The following is a 17,448-nucleotide window of genomic DNA, read 5'->3' on the forward strand; positions in this document are numbered from 1 at the left end:
AGAAAAAATGTTAGTTTTTTACAGAATTGTGCCCAAAATTATCGTTTCGCTGATGAAACGAATGTTTAGTAATGAAAAATGAAAAGATAAAAAATGTCACGTGTTAGTTTTAGAGTTCAATAAAATGTGCCAACAACTCAAAATTAGAAGTGTGAAAAGTTTGAAATGAAATGACAATACCCTTATTTAAATAGAATTTGTTAAGAAAAAAAAGATGAAAAAAAGCTTTTTAAAAGTCACGCAAAACTGATTTATTTCAGTTGCATATTTAGTTTGATGCAACAGCTGATTTTTTTTCTTCCATCTGTACTTTCGTATTGAGAATACCAAATTGTCATGTGTATTATGAAGTTATAACACTTCTTTTTTCATCTTTTTTTCGTTCTTTCAATCATGTTTTTTTTTTGCGTATTTTAACACAATCTCTTTGGTTTCAATTTTAATTTTCTCTTTTTCCAAAAAAATATATATTACAAAATGATAAAAATGCATGCCATATAATATATGAAAAGGGGATCTATTCAAAAAGCGTAAAAGAAAATTTCGAAGCAACCAGCCAAAATCCAAAATGCAAAGCGATAACAAACTGTATAATAAAAAGCGCTGCTACACAACCTCTGATGATTTTTTTGTATGCAATCAATAAGCAAAAGAATAAATAAAAATCAAGCGAAGCAATAAAATAATGTGTCTTAGCCAAAATGGATGGAACAATGAGTTTGGAATAATTTATATAAAACAAATATGTAAATGGAATTGAATTTGGTTTGTTTTTTTTTTTTTAATGGAAAGAAAAACAACAACAACAAAACAAATTGAAAATGTGTAAGAGTGGTTTGTTTGGTATCTTTTTTTTTGTTAAGTTTGAATGTGTATGTTTTTGCTTGCATGGTAAGGTTAAATTATATTTTATATAAAAAAAATAAGAACAAATAACAAAATGGGGTATGAGAGAAAGAGATTCAAATATGATGAATCGCTCGTTTGTAATATGGATTTCGAGCGATTCGCGGTTTGTGTGTGAGAGCATAAGTAGACACATTGTCACTTTACTAACCAAGTACATGGCCAATTTCTTGAGATCCCAATTGGCCAATTGCAAGGTTTCGTTGGGCGGTAGACCTAAGCCCAGACTATTCAGCATTAAATTTATTTCGGCTGCAGACGGTTCTTGTTGTTGCATTTGGGTTTGTTGTTGTTGTTGTTGGTGTGATAATTGACCGACAACCGGTCGTTGCGTCGTTTGTTGACTGGTCGACGGCACAATTGGTGGAATCGATTGCGCCGTGGTATTCACTAACTTCGTTTGCGTCTGTAGCCCTTGAATTGGCTGTTGTGGTATTGTTACCAGCGCTTGAAGCTAAAGACACACACATATCAAAAATTATAAAATAATTCTGTTTTGATTTTGTTTGCCATTTCGATTCACTCTGTTACAAGTGGAATCAATTGATTTGTCTTAAGTTAAAAAAATTTGTTAATATTTTATTTTTATTTTCTTCTTCTCTTTCTCGTTTGATTCATATTCGCGATATTGTTTTTTTTTTGTTTGTTTGTTTTGTTTGTGGTGCACGTGTGATTCAATACTAAAAACTAATAAGAAAAATCATAAAAAATGTTTTTTTTTTGTTGATTTTGGAATAAAACATGCATCGACAAATGATAAAAGTTCTAATAAACCTTGTTGTTTTTCTCTAAAAAAAAATTTACAAGTAAATTTCTCTAAACAAACGAACAGATTTAGAAACAATTGCACAAACTCAGAAATAATAATACAAGAAACCATACGAACTACAATTGATTTCAACATATTTTTTTATCGAATCAGGATTGTCAACTCAATCAGAAAATATGTATACGCATAAAAAGTTTTTGTTTTGCCAATTTTTTTTTGTTTTTGTTTTTAGAAAAAGAGACGATAAATAAAACGAATGAAACAAATATAGGGGGAAATAATATTAAACTAATTTAAAAGTGCGTTCGAAATAGAACTCATACTATTTTGTGTGATCGTGTTTTGTTGTGTACTTTCGGTGCGAAATATTCTCAGAAATTTGATATATATATATTTTTTTAAATCGGTTTCGAAAGCTATCATTCATCCCTAACTATAGAGTTCTTTGATTAGATTCTCGAAAGTACTTCGAGAGAAGGTAGATAGATTTTTTTATTATGTGGAAAATAAGATGATAGAAAAAAATGTACCTTGGCCTTTTGTTGTTGCTTCAGTTCTTCCTTCTTGTAGTTGCGCTGATATGATGTAATGACACGACGTAAACGAGTGTTTAGATCTTGCATCGATGGCCAAATCAGGCTATCTTCGACGGGTGCACCAGTCACACTGCCAGCCACACTTGGAGGAGCACCTAGATTGCTTTCAACCTCATCATCAACACCTATTTTTTTGCATAAATTTAATTAGAATTCTGAATGGTTGCATTTTGTCCTCGAAGCATTAAATCTCACGCAGGAGAAAGTCTCCAATATCTGCGTGTAAGGCTAAAAATTGTATGGAACTGAAATGATTACCTGACGAACTTGGTCTTTCTGTTTCAACCGCATCGGCTGGTTTACTTTCGCCAATTTCCATTGGTTCTGCTGCAGCATCTTTTGGTGATTCTTTGCTTGGCGAATCTTCAACTGATTTTTCTTTTTCTGGCTCAGTTTCATTTTCCTTTTCAGGCTCTTTCTCCTTTTCTTTGTCTTTTTCCTTGGCATCAGATAACTCTTCATCGGCTTCATCTTCATTTTCATGTTTCGATGCGGCATCATCTTCAGTTCTGTTTACATGCAATCGATTAGAGTTACAAATTTGATCAGTTTAATTGTGGAAATGCATTGCGATAATACAATATGTTCAGAACAAATAAAAAGGTAATAACTTACAGTATTGGTACAGGAAGTTTGTCCTCTGGTCCAATGTGAGAAACAAAGCAAAGGGCTGGATCGCAACGCATTGGGTAGTAGCTTTCACAGCCATGTTTGAATGTACCAATCAAAAGACTTTTGTCACAACATTTTGGTACCCACCAATTTGTTGGTGCTGGATCATTTGTTGGTGGTGGATTTACTGGGATATCACTGTAAAATTACAACATTACATTTTATTGCATTTGGTGATTTTTCAATTAAGAGTAACTCTGATTTTTTTGAAGTTTAATTAGAATGGTAGAATATACTTACGCAACACTAACACCGTCAAGAATCTGTTTAACACAATCGCCAATAACTTCATGTTTAATATAGTACAGCATGCGTACTCTAAGTAAAACCCTACAAAAGAAAAGCAATGCCACAACACAAAATCAAAACAAAGAAAAATAACCAAGGAATAAAAGTAATGGAAAAAGCGATTAATTTTTGAATTTCATTTTGGGTGAAAAGAGATACAAAAACGGGCGGAAATCTATAGTTTCCTCGCATGGATATGATTTTTACACACTCACTTGTTGGCGTGTCGTCCCAAGTGCTTTTTATATGGTGCCTCTAAAAAGGCCTCCGAATCGAATTTCTCATCTTTGCTCCAGTGGTTTGGATCGTTCAATGTTGGCACACCACTGGTAATCACCACATCTGGTGTGGGAGGAGCTTCAATCTTCGGTATTTCGATTGGTTCTAAAAGGTAAAGTTCACAGTTTAAAACACATTGCAAGTCATCAAATATTTGATTTCGTAATAAAAAAAAAACAATGTCAATTCTCTAAAGAAGAAAAGTTGATCTTACGGCACTCACTTTCTTGCGACGATGTTGATGGATTTGGTGTCGACGGAGCTGATGGAGTTGATGTGCCTGATGTTGATGCTGTTGCTGATGTGCAAGGAGTTTGAGGACCTTCCTTTATGCCTTTACCACCTTTACGTCCTTAAAAGAAATATGGTTCAAATCCAAAAACAAAAAATGCGATTGAAGTTGAAAACGAAACACATGAAAATGATAAATTTAATGAGAAACATAATAGATGCAAAATAAATACATTTGTTTGACAGAGGTTAGAAATGTAAATAGCAAAAGATTAGAAATGTAAATAGTAAAAGCGCAAAAAAAAACACACAAATACAAGTGAAATTGAAAATGAAACGGATTTGAATCGACGAGAGAAAACGATAAAGAAAATCTCATAAGTATATATTTTCAATTTATTAAGTTTATGTAATTTATTCCAAAATGCACAGCATACCTTTTGCGTTGCGACCACGTGGCACCAGATTATGCAAACCACTGTGATTACGGCTGATAATGTTGGCTTCACCAGACTCATTGGGCGATATTAAATCCCAAATGAAATTCTTGATCTTCTCGTCACCACGATATACTGACAAACAGTACAGCAGCTGTAATGAAAATGAAGAAAAATGAAATTTATAGCAAAGTTCTGCGAATAAAACCGTATTGAGTAATTTTTTGTTCGATCAAAAGTAATCAGTGAATAGTTGAGAAGTTTTTCTGGTTTTAGTCAACGAAAGCCTCGGGCTCTCTAATTATTAGCATGAAAATCATCATATTTTAAACGAGACAATTCGGTTGATTCAAAGTAAATGCGTTTTTTTTGTTACTTACAATGATTCTGGCGCAGTTTTCAATGTCGGACTCTTGCCAACCACGTTTGAATTGGCCTTGTGCCAAAATTTCTGTCCAACGACCCCATCTTCAATTGAAATAAAGAGAAGCATACGTTTAAAATCAGTTGAAAACAAAATTACTTTGCATAATGCAAAAAGTGCGCAGATACACTTACCCAAATGACAATAGTCCTTTTTCGATTTTGAAGCATTCGGTTCGTGCCCAATTGCCGTACGACACATCTTCGGTTTGACATGGCATTGGTAATATTTCGGTATTACGTTCACGTGATGGTATATAATCTTCGATTTGTTTCATGCGTCTTCGTCTTTCCTTTCGACGTTGCCTCTCTTCGTTTTTCCTTCGCAATCCAATGCCGCCTTCTTCGTCCGTTTCAGAATTTTGTGATTCATCGGAAATGCCGTCAAGAACGCCTTCGTCATGACCGTACCGTTTGATTTGTGTACGACGACGCGGTTCAGATAGTACCAAGTCTTCTTGTTCGTCACGCTCCATGGCATCGGGATCGAATTCAGCTTTCTTGGCCCATTTGTTCCAAAAGTCTGGATCATCAATGCCAATATCAGCACGATTGCCCGATGCAGCGAATGTTGCTTTCGAGAATGTTGATCCTTTTTCACTTTCCATTGTAATGACCTGGGTGCGTCGCATCAAAATCGAATCAATATCTTCTTCACAGAATTTATCAGCGGCATTGTCATCGTCCATAACAGCACCGTAAGCACCACGTTTCAATAAATCTTCGATTTCTTTTTTCGTCAATTGTCGTCCAACACTGGCATTTTTGTCATTGCTCAGATTACTGTTCATACTTTGCAATAAGGCTTTGTCCAAACCAAGTTTCATCGATGCCTTATCGAACATCTCACGTTCATAAGTGTTACGGCACAATAAACGATAGATTTTCACCAATTTTTGTTGACCAATACGATGGCAACGAGCTTGAGCTTGCAAATCGTTCTGTGGATTCCAATCACTGTCATAAATGATAACGGTATCGGCTGCGGTTAAATTAATACCTAAACCACCAGCTTTTGTACACAATAGGAAAACAAATCGATCCGAATCGGGTTTCGAATAACGATCGATGGCAGCTTGACGCAGATTACCACGAATTCGACCATCGATACGTTCAAATGGATACTTTTTGTAAATAAGATAATCTTCAAGAATATCCAAGCATCGAACCATTTGACTGAAAATCAACACACGATGACCGTTTGCTTTCAATTTCGGCAGCAATTTGTCGAGCAATACCATTTTACCGGCAGATAGAATCAAATTTTTATAATATGCATCTGGATCATCGCCATGTGCTTCGTATTGAATTTGTTCTTCGGCTCCGTTCAGCAAGTATGGATGAATACAACATTTTCGTAATTCCATCATTGTATTCATGAGATTTGGAAGATTTTGTGCGGTCGTACCTTTTTTCAAAAATGAAAAATTCTGCTCCAAAATACCACGATAGTATTTCTTTTGAATGTTTGTCAATTCAACTTCGACAATGGTTTCGGTTTTTGGGGCCAATGATTTTTCAACGTCGTCTTTCAATCGACGCAACATCATTGGTTTCAACAATGCTTGCAGCTTTTTAACTTCATCTTCAGTTTTCAAACTGCCAAATTCATTGCAGAATGATTCGCTGCACGAAAATTGTGACGGTTCCAAGAAATTGAGCAGCGAAAACAATTCATTGACATTGTTTTGCAGTGGTGTTCCCGACAAAAGTACACGATGTTCCAAATTTAATTGACGCAAACCTTCTAGCAGTTTACAATTACGATTTTTCAAACGATGTGCCTCGTCAATGACACACACACGCCAATTGAAATTACGCAAATCATTGTAATCAGATACAATAATTTCAAATGTTGTAATCAATACATTGAATTTATTCATATCTTTAATCGTTTTTCCGCTTTCAGTTTTATAATAAAATTCGTATTCACCGATCATTTGTTTGCTTGTCGTCGAACCATGATAAACAATGACATTCATATCCGTCCAACCTTCGAATTCTCGTTGCCAATTTGGGATCGTTGACAATGGAGCAATTACTAAAAATGGACCGCGAATACCATACGTGTAGCATGAATGCACAAACGTTAAACTTTGGATCTACAATTAGAAAATGAACGAAAAAAAAAATTGGATTTAGAAATTTTATTCGATTGGTAAAAAGTAGTGTTCGTTCAACTACGAAACATTTTAACTCACGGTTTTTCCCAATCCCATCTCATCGGCTAGAATACAGTTGTGGCTGTTGTACCAAGAGAATTTCAACCAATTCAAACCTTCCAATTGATATGGACGCAGTGTATTGTTGTTTTTATAAATTGGAGATTCATCCAATTTACGCCACATATCGGGCGACGGACGACGCTTTGGCTTCCATTTATCTTTTGGTGGAACTTTATTGAATCGGTAATATTCTTCGATTTTCTTCTCTTCAACATCGTCCTCCAATTCCCACGTACAATCTTCATAAGGCAGTGATTTCCATTTCACCAAGAAATTTCTTGTCTTTTTACCAGTTACTGGATCTTCATGCACTGATATATCCAACACACGATCCGTTTCAACAAAATCGGGATTGAACGGTTCGTCTTCAAGACTCTCAAAGATGTTCAATTGTTGTGATTGTTTCACTTGGAAACGACGAATTTTTGCACTAACACGACGATCACCTTTCAACAGTTCTTCTTCGGTGCGCCATTCACAGTGCAAGTACGAGAAATTTCGGTATTTCACGTAGTATTCATCGACCTCAATGAACACTGGCTCTGGTTTTTGCTCTTCACCTTCTTCGGTTTTAGCTTCAGCTTCAGTTTCTGTTTTTGTTTCTTTTTTCTCATCGTCGGTGGTTTCTTCTTCTGCATCTTCCGTCTTAACTGTTTCTTCTTTAGTTTCGGCTCCATCGGTTTCCATTGGTTGTTCTTCACTCTTTTCGGTTGAAACCTCCTTTTCGGCAACATTATCATCATCTTTAACCGCTGGTTCACTTTCACATTCGGTTCTAGCGGCCTCTTCATTTTGTTCGGTTGGCGCCATTTCTTCGTCAACTTCCATTTTTATTTCTTCTGTCTCGTCTTTCTCTTCTGGCTTCGCTTCAGATTGTTCTTCAGTTTCCATTGGTTGTTGTTGTTCTTCTTCTTCCAATGGTTTTTCAACTTCAACCTTTTCAGAATCTTGCGTTTCACTAGCCACCTTTAATTCACCTTCAGCATTTGCTTCATCTGTTTTCTTTTCACTTTCTTTTTCTTCTTCTTCTGGAACTTTTTCGTCTTGTTCCTTATCTTCTGTTTCTGTTTCTGTTTCTGATTTTGCAGCACCATCAGATCCTTCAGTTTCATTTTCAGTTTCGGTTTTCACTTCGGCCTTTACATCGGTTTCACTGTCCTCGACTGGTTTTTCATCACCATCTTCGACTTTTGGTGCTTCCGATTCATTCGTTTCATCAACACTTGCAGGCTCTTCCTTCTTGATTTCTTCAACCGGTTTTGGTGGTGGATCCGGTATTAATTCACGTTTACCTTTACGCCAACACAACACAAATTGAACAACCATTGAATCTTCTTCGGCTGTATTAACATAAACATAGTTTGGTTTATTCGGTTCAATGATTGGTTCGACTTTTTCAGGAACTTCTTCGGTGCTTGTTCCTTCTTTAGCGTCTGTGAAAAGAAAAGTTATTTATTTTAACAAAATGATCCCGTAGAATTGTGTGCATTTAATTAAATGAGAAAAAAAAAGAAATAGAAAATTGATTTTACCTGCACCTTCTTTGATTTCAGCAATTGTTGTTCCATCACTAGCATCAGTTCCTTCTGCTGTTTTGTCGACACTTGATTTCTTTTCTTTATTTTTGGTCGGCGAAATGATGTCCGATTCATCGTCGGAAATGCTAAGCATAACATCATCAATGTACTTTTTACGTTGAGTGTTTCGTGCTGATCGTCTCTTTGAACTGTCCAATTCGGCATCTGGTGGTGGTGATGGCGGTGGTGTTGTAACCAAGTCATCACCTTCGCCATCCGATTCAACAATAACTCGTGCTCGACTTCGAGCCGGTTTTTTACCACTACGACTAACCGAACTTTTCTTTCTACTTCGGCCGCCACCCGACCGATTACCACCGCTTGAACGCCGTTTACTCTTTGGCGTCGATGATTCAATGTCAGTTTGTTCACTTTCAACTTCGCCATCTTTTTTGGCAGCTTCCTCTTGCAAACTTTTCACCGATATTTTTGACACTGGAATATCATCAAAATCTGGAGATTCATCGTTCAGTGACGTTTCTTTCGCCGCATTTTCATCATTTGTATCGTCCAACGTTTGATTTGGATTCAATTCGCCCGCTTCGATATTCGGAACATTGACATCCGTTTGATCGGTTTGTTCATCTTGTTCGCCTTTGTCACGTTTGCTTCGTGATTTTTTCTTTGGCTCACTTGGATCCTTTTTCTTTCGTTCTTTCGGCTCTTTTGAATCTTTTCGTGAGCGTGATTTACTTTTTTTCGGTTTTTTACCATCGACCGTTGTCGATGTATCCAATTCGTTAGTGCCATCTTGTGAACCTTCCTCATGTGCATCAGTCATTTCGTTAATAATATCATCGGCTGCCAATCCAGCTCCTTGTGTTACACAGTCTTCTGATACTGGCAATTGATCCGTTGATTTAATCGTTGAATTTATATCGACCGAATCAACATTGCCATCGCCAGGCGATTGTTGTTTATCCGATTTCTTTTGTCGTGGTTTACGCGGTTTACTTGATCCGCCTCGACTTCGGCCACGTCCCGTTGTACTTGACACTTGTGGACTTTCAATCATTGGCGGTGTCATCATTGGATTTAATAAAACACATTGTGGCCCACCCAAACATTGTTCATTTGTTTCGTGTTGTTGTAACAATTTGAGGCGATCATCAAGACGCTTGATTTTCTCATGAATTTCGGGCGTTGGTGGAATGCAATACAATTCCGATAGTTGTTGTTGTAGCATTTGTTTTTCGGTATGATGGCTCATTGGCAGTGGATAGGCATGTTGCATCATTCCTGGATGTGGAACATAACCGGCATTTGGATTTTGCATTTGTTGCTGCTGCTGTTGTTGTGGATCACTCAATACAGTTTGACCATTGCCCGGTGGCAATGAATATTGCGAATGATTCGATGATTGATCGAATGCCATTGATTGTGATTGTGAATCTTGTCCAATGACACCTTCAATCGGTAGACTTGTATTTGAATTATTCGAAAATACGGCCATTGCATCGGTAATTTGTGATTTTTCGACGTCAGGTGCTTGTTGTAATGCATTATCATTTTGTGACATCGTTTCCGTTAAACCGTTGTTCGTCAATTCACCTTGTGCTGAATCGTTGCTCATCATTGATTGTTTGCTCGTTTCAAAATTGGCTATGATTGCCTCTTGGCTATGGCTATCATCAGATTTTGGAAGTGCTGTCTCTTCCAAACGATTCACCACCGTTGTTGGATCGACGGAAATATCCGTTTCCATTGCTTTGATTGGATCAGCACCGATATTCATCAATGGCGTATCGAATGCCTCTGAAATTCGTGGTAAATGTGTATCATTTTGTTCTTGAACCGTTGTATCCTTTTGTGGCTCTGGCTCTGCCATAATTGTTGACATTTGTTGTTGTTGTTGTTGCTGCTGCTGCTGCTGCTGCTGTTGCGATGATTGCATACTCAATTGTGAAGTGGCATTATTCGAGTTGTCACCCATACTATTCGATAATGGCATTGATTTGTCCATCAGAGGTGCATGAGATTCGGTAGTTTGCATTGTATCAACACTTGATTGCATGTGTGAAAGTACGGGTGTTACAATCACTGGTGGAATTGGGTCAACAACACTTGCAAACGGATCGAGTAAACTCGAGCTTGCACTGATCACGGAAGACGTGGAATTCATGCTTGGCAAACTGAATGAGGGGGGAAGAGAAAAGCAAAATCGCCACAAACATAACGTTTATTAAAAAAAAAAAAATATTGGATAGAAAAAATATAATACATTTGCATAGTCTACTATTGAGCGTGAGTCATAATTTAAGTTAATCAAATGAAAATGGCAATTATTTCCACGCTATAATTTTCTGGATTTTTAATTGTTATTATTTTAATTGTTGTGAAAAACCATCGGACAATCGATATTTACCTTTGCGTGCTATTCATTGGATCGATGCTGGTTGCAATGCTTGGGGGTTGCACAAAGTGATCCATTTGTGTTAATGTGGTGTCATTTTGACCCATGCCACTCATCATTCGACTTTGTGGTGCACTGATTTGTTGTGCTTGTCCTCGATTCGAGGTCATTGCGCTCAATTCATTCATTTGCGAAACATTCGGCATTTGTTGTTGTGGCATCATGTTCATTTGCGCGGTTTGTTGATTCAAACTGCTCATCGCACTTCGATTCATTGTCGGCCATTGTTGATGATGTTGTGGCGATGTTGATATTGATGTTAACGGTGACAATGGATTTGCAGCGGCCGTATGTTGCATTTGTTGTGCCGATGGACGATATGATGCTGCATAATCCATGTTTGTATTTTGCATAACCGGTACGGGCGCAACCGATGGTGGCATTACCATTTGCTCAAGAGCTTGTAATGTTGATACTGATGCGGATTGTTGTGTTGCAGCTGCATTCTTTGATGCTTGCTGTTGCATTTGTCGGGGCTGTGGACTTGGCCCGCTGCCCGGCAAATGACCATGCGGTGACAATGGATTATTCGATACATTTTGTGATTGCATCGGTTTCGCCGGCGACATAACACCCGATCTGGGTGAGATTTGTGGATGTGGCGATATCTGATGAGATCTCGGCGACATTTGTGGCGAAACTTGCGGGAATGGCGCTCGATACTGTGAATTCGATGGAACTAAAGCGCAGAGAGGTGAAGAAAAAAAGAAGAAAAATCGGCAATCGTTTATTTAAATTGTGCGCAATATGTATTTTAAATGATTTATTTGTTTTTGTCCTAAGTTTATTTTTGCACTTATACAAAGCAAAAGTGTACCGAGCGAAATACATTTGTTTTTTATGTGACAAATTATTAGAAGTGCATGAAAAAAATGAGCGTCCTTTTGGCAAACTTTCAAAAAGTTTTCGCCGCTGTTTAAAAGTGAATCAAACAAACTATATAGATACATTCCATTGATAGAGTAACCATAACCATCAAGCAATTATAGTCTATGATTTCCAAGTGACTTTTACTTGACTTAACTTCTCAGTTTTTTTCTATCTCTCTCTTCTACTTTTGCATTGTTAAAATTTATTTCAAGAGAAACGCAAACTTTTTGTCTGTATATTGTATGTGTTTTTGTGGAAGATGTATTTAAAACTTGACTTACTTTGACTACTTGCTGCCTGTGGTTGTTTGTACGTTGGTTGCGTTGGGGCAGTTTGTTGTGTATGCTGTTGTGGAACGGCATACGGATGAGGATGTGGCATTTGCATTGCGCCGGTATTACCAACCACCACATTATGCTGACTATCTTTAACGGTTGATTTGACCGTTTCTTTTGGTGCCGTATGATGGCTCATTGCAGTAACGTCATCGAAGAACATGCCCGAATAACCAGGATGCGCACTTTGTTGTGGCTGTTGTGTGGGCGCTTGTTGCTGTTGCATCGGCGTTAAACTTTGTTGATTCGTCGGCTGATTTGCTTGAGGCATCGGCACGTGCACCTGTGACTAAAATAGATCATAAAAAAACGTATTCAGTTTAATTTATTATTTTTATTGCAAGCGGGTATATTTGGAATTTTAATGACAACCGAAATACCAATATTATGAAAGAAAATTGAAATGACAACATAAAAGCAAATTTGTAAACGAAACATAACTACTATTATGAATTTCAACTCACTTGCTGTTGTTGTTGTTGCTGCTGTTGCTGTTGTTGTGTAGGCATTGATGATATGTGACTTGGATTCAAGTGATTCTGTTGGCTAGGCATTTGTCCTTGTGGCTGCTGAAAAGGATCATTTAAATTTAAATAAATTTTTAAAAAATCTATTTTGATTTTATATCATTCGAATCAATTCACATTATTTCAAGAGTCACTCGAGTGTATTGTAATGTATGTGGACTCTTTTGCTGAATGGGAATTTCATTCAAACGTATTTTATCGATGGATTTTTTATTAAAAGCAAACTCATTACAAAACAGCATTGATCTTTGACTATGAGACTTTGAAAATTGATGATAATGATAAACAAGGTGTGAATGATGTATTTTAATTATCACGCTAAAATGTGTGACGTTTTAAGGTGGCAATTGGTTTATCGTTCTCACCTGATAGTGTTGATAGGCTGTTTGGTCCATTTGTGTGTGGCCATAACCAACGTGTTGCGCTGATCGTGCCGTTTGATGAGGTATCGCTGCAGTTGGACCATAGTTTGCATATCCTTGTGTATTTTGTGTTGTTTGTGGGGGATTTGTATACATTGGATGCGCACTTTGTCCATAATGCTGCTGAGGTACACGCTGTTGTGCCTGTTGATTCGGATAGCTTTGCTGCTGAATCATGCCGCTCATCATGCCTTGTTGCGATGGATATTGCATTTTCTGTGGATCCTGTTGGTATGACATATGTTGCCGATATGCCGTTGGTGCTTGGGCCTGCGTTTGTCTCGGCGGTTGTGAAACATTTGCATGACTATGACTATAACCGGGATATGGTGTTGGCTGTGTATTATTCCAGGCATTTAAGTCACCCATACCACCCATGACTGCATGTTGATCGGCCATTCCGTACATGCCATCGGTAGGAGTTTGGTATGCAGGATACTGTGCTTGTTGCTGGGGTGGTTGTGCCTGCTGTTGCATCGGATGGGGGCTCCGATGTCGGGCATATGAACCATATCCATATCTAGTTCAAAAATTATTCAAATTTAAATTGGAATTTCAAAAATATTTGCGAAAATTACGGAAAGTAATTTCACTCTCTTGCTGAATGAAGAATTTCTTCTTTCTTCGAAAAACAAATTGATAAAACTTACCCTTGATGGTTTCCGTGATACATATTCTGAGCATTTCCATCCATTTAGCTAAAAGTCGGTACAAATAAATATGTTTGTTTCCGTTATCGTTTTCACTAACGTAAAGTGTGTCTGTATGCAAATAAAAAGAAAAATAACAAAAATATCAATCAATAAAAATTCGTTTTCAGTTGAATGGGCGGCACATTATATGATAGTTGACTATTGTTAAAAGTACACGTACCTGCCACAATAAATAATTTAATTTAATTTCCATTAAACTCTAAATCGACCTTAGCGCTGTGTTATATGACGCATACTTTTTAATGCACTTTTTTTTAAATCAATTTTCGATTCGTTTTTGCCTTCAATTGCTAGTTTAGGTGTGTTTGTATTCTTTGTTTGATTGTTACAAAAAAAAAGCAATAATTTGTAGCTGCTTAAACTAAATGTACTAAAACACGCGAACTATTCGTTTTCTCTATATATATTTCTTTGTATGTGTTGCCTTACAAACACTTTCACACGTCTTGATCAAATGAGATGTGACGCGCTGTATGGTCGTACGTTTCATTTAGAATTGAAACCGATTTGAACCAATATCGTTTCGTTTGAACTTTTTAATTCACTCGAAAAAAAAATTCGTTTATCTTCTTTCTGCGTTGAACAAACACGTGTAAGTGCTGTATAGTGTGTATGTGATTGAGTTTCAATATTTGTTGGTCATTCAACGAGAAACAGCGACTTCATTTTCATATCATTTTTTAGTCGCTGTTGGCGCCTTATTAGTGTTCTAAAATCACAAATTCGATCGGTTTAATTGATGTCATAATACAGGTCTCCATGTTGTTTCATCTGGAAGAAAGAGAGAGAGAGAATGGAAAAATGAATATATCGATTTTAGAACATTATAAATGGGTCTTTTGTGTTACAGTGAATTTAATATTTTATAGCTAGTAGTTTTGCGTCAACGAATATTTCATTTGGAAGACATGTGTTTTATTGTGTCGTATGTGCATTTAAAATCGGACTGTATTCTCTTTTCTTTGGTGTGTATGATGAATTTACAGCAACGCCAAAGGGGAAAAGCTCTACGCTTATGAATATCAAATAACAACATAAAACGTATAGCCATACCCCTTAAGAATTGCCCAGCATTTAACATGAATTTCCAGTCCGATTATTGTTTTCTATTGTTTCCTTCTTTCGCATATTTGTTATATTACATTACTTTTAATTACAATATGTATCATATATAAAGTAAACTCCAAATGAAACACCTTTTTAATTTCGTGTTTTTTTTTTGTCAAAATTCATACGCTTAAAGGTGTTATGATACATAATGAATATGTTCGGAAACCCATTTGTATCGTCAATTGTTAATATGAAAATGTAAATGATTGCGTTTCAAATGCCACAATTTCAACAAACGAAAAACTATTTAAAGTATTCAATAATGCAGTCATGGATAGAGTTTATTGCTGTTGTTTAAGTAATGACACTAATCATACAGTCAATAGCAAATCTCCCCACCAATCAATTGATCATCACAAAATTTCATAATATTCGAGAGTGCGAGAGAGCAAAAAAAAAACTAATAATGGCGACATACTAATAAAAATCGATATCGCTCGCGCGCGTCCGTAATTTATGATGATGAATATAAAACAAATGTTCGCGAGGTAAATGATACATACATAACAACATTTTATGGAGACACAGAATAAATTCTCATTTTCAGTGGGTATTATCTTTTCGCATCTAATTTTGAACATGTTTCTTCGCCTGTGATATAAAATTGTTCGTATATTCGACCAAACGATACGATTTCAATTGAGGGCAAAGTATTCGATAAACAAACAATTGCCATGACTTCAGCAATTATATTATATTATTTTTGTTACATTTTAAAAAGTGAATTTAATGAATACCAAAAATATTGAAATATAGGATAGAGAGAGAGAGAGAGAGAGAAATGACAATTGAAAAAAGTAAATAGAAAGAGAATGTTTATTTTATTGTGTTCGAATCAATTTTCGAAATCGACATCTGATTGTCGAGCTCAGCAAAAATGAATGGCTTCGAAAAAATTGAAATATAATAAAAATCGTTTGAAAAGTATTGACGAAAGCAGAACGAAAAACGGCGACAAATTCATTCCAGGCTGCTTTCAACAAAATAAAAATTAATTTCGTATGCGAACATCGGGCAATAAAAATCAAACGATGTGTGTGTGTGTGCATGTTTGTGAGTGTTTATACAGTGAGAGGGAAAAAGAAAGGCAGTCAATATATACGCGCGGAATGCATCCATGTCTTTTGTCTTCGTGTCGAGCATACGACGAATAAGAGAACACATTTAGAACCGACGTATATTTACTTTAAATGTGATGTAAAGGTTGTATGCGAGTGATTTGCTTTTGGATTATCGATTTTTTTCCGCTCGCTTCATGAAGTCAAATTACAGAGAAAAAAAATTACACATATCTGTAAATTCATTATACGGCATTTCGGTGCTTGACATTTTTGTGTGTTTTTTTTCTTTGCTTCTTCTCCATTTCTTGATAAAACAAATCCATTTGGGTTTTATTCCTAGATTTTGTTTTAAAAAAAAAATAATGCTTATGTTGATTATGACGATGAAATACAAAAATAACAAGCATATTTTGAAGTGGATAAATGAAAGGCAAAGTAAACGAAAAATACGAATACGGAAAAAGAAGAAGAGGAAGAAACATGAAGTATTGTTTCGTCTTTCGTTCGATTTGCCGCACGCATACAACAGTATACAGAACGAGCAAATGATGTGTATCATTGAGCCCGAAAACAGAAAAATATTTTTTTTGGAGTTCGCGTTAAAACCAAATAATATACAAACATCAAGCGACAAATGTATCAACGTCGTTCATAAAAAAGGATAAAACGAACGAAGAGAGGAGAGAGAGAGAGTACAAGAGCATAAGACAAGAAGGCAAAAACAACAACAACAAGACATAATCCATCCAAGTGTCAGGCAACCACAGCCGCGTTTCGAATGTCGAAAGAGAGTGTAAGCAGCGTCTAAACGACACACGATGTCGTTGGTTGTGTGAAATTTGAATTTTTCCTCCCTCTTTTTCAACATTCAACTAGGTGTAAGTTGGTATGTTTAGCATGAGCATCGAATCGAGATATCAATGCTTCTTCACAAACATATAACCGTACGTACGAGGAGAAAGAGAGTTTGGTGTGTATGCTTGTGCCGTTGTTATTGTTGTTGTATCTTTGTTGGTTTTTTTTTTTCCTTCTTGGGTCCTGTGAGCTCACACATTCCGTACATACAATTTTAACATGAATTCACCTTGCACACATAATTTTTCTCTCCGCATGACAAATAAGAAACATCGTATACACAATACAAATGCTGCGGACTGCATGGATGGATGGACGTTCGGTTGGTTAGTTGAATGTTTTAATGCTGTGCTGCTGTTTGCCGTTTCGATTTCGCGTAACTTCTCCATTTCCCGATGCGAACTGCAAATGATACATGTGCATGGAGAAATACCAACAACAATAACAAGAAACAGCAAAAGCAGCAGCACCACCAACGGCAACAACAGCAGCACCACCAACAACAAAAAAAGAACCATATTCGATTTAAATCGCCATTTTCATTTCGGCTTGATTCGATATGTATACACTGTTTTCGTACGTACGGTATGTTCGATATGGGTATTTCATCAAGAGACAAAGTACAAAATACGCTCGGTCGATTGAGAGTGAACGCGCAAAACATCAAAATTACTATGAAAATTATTCAACCATTGGCGCACGACGAAATTTCAACGGGAGAAGAAAAAAAGAATATATG

General features: G+C 36.5%; 1 protein-coding gene across 1 annotated transcript in view; it reads right to left on the reverse strand.

Annotated features, from left to right (window-relative positions):
* LOC116340556 overlaps nucleotides 1–17,448 on the reverse strand; it is a 34,240-nt gene that overhangs the window by 7,516 nt on the left and 9,276 nt on the right. Inside the window, exons 2-19 of the mRNA XM_031767110.1 lie at nucleotides 13,844–14,454; nucleotides 13,621–13,731; nucleotides 12,914–13,490; nucleotides 12,486–12,590; nucleotides 11,968–12,310; nucleotides 10,769–11,495; nucleotides 8,359–10,535; nucleotides 6,803–8,259; nucleotides 4,737–6,703; nucleotides 4,559–4,646; nucleotides 4,179–4,332; nucleotides 3,734–3,862; nucleotides 3,447–3,615; nucleotides 3,184–3,273; nucleotides 2,887–3,081; nucleotides 2,530–2,780; nucleotides 2,206–2,396; nucleotides 1,058–1,360 (exon numbers count right to left, since the gene is read on the reverse strand). Of these exons, the coding sequence (XP_031622970.1) occupies nucleotides 1,058–1,360; nucleotides 2,206–2,396; nucleotides 2,530–2,780; nucleotides 2,887–3,081; nucleotides 3,184–3,273; nucleotides 3,447–3,615; nucleotides 3,734–3,862; nucleotides 4,179–4,332; nucleotides 4,559–4,646; nucleotides 4,737–6,703; nucleotides 6,803–8,259; nucleotides 8,359–10,535; nucleotides 10,769–11,495; nucleotides 11,968–12,310; nucleotides 12,486–12,590; nucleotides 12,914–13,490; nucleotides 13,621–13,664 (8,967 nt within the window). The 5' untranslated portion in view covers nucleotides 13,665–13,731; nucleotides 13,844–14,454. The remainder of the gene's footprint in view (nucleotides 1–1,057; nucleotides 1,361–2,205; nucleotides 2,397–2,529; nucleotides 2,781–2,886; nucleotides 3,082–3,183; nucleotides 3,274–3,446; nucleotides 3,616–3,733; nucleotides 3,863–4,178; nucleotides 4,333–4,558; nucleotides 4,647–4,736; nucleotides 6,704–6,802; nucleotides 8,260–8,358; nucleotides 10,536–10,768; nucleotides 11,496–11,967; nucleotides 12,311–12,485; nucleotides 12,591–12,913; nucleotides 13,491–13,620; nucleotides 13,732–13,843; nucleotides 14,455–17,448) is intronic.

The sequence above is a fragment of the Contarinia nasturtii genome, unplaced genomic scaffold, assembly GCF_009176525.2.
Source record: "Contarinia nasturtii isolate CC-2019 unplaced genomic scaffold, AAFC_CNas_1.1 Cnas_scaffold_695, whole genome shotgun sequence".
Lineage (NCBI taxonomy): Eukaryota > Metazoa > Arthropoda > Insecta > Diptera > Cecidomyiidae > Contarinia > Contarinia nasturtii.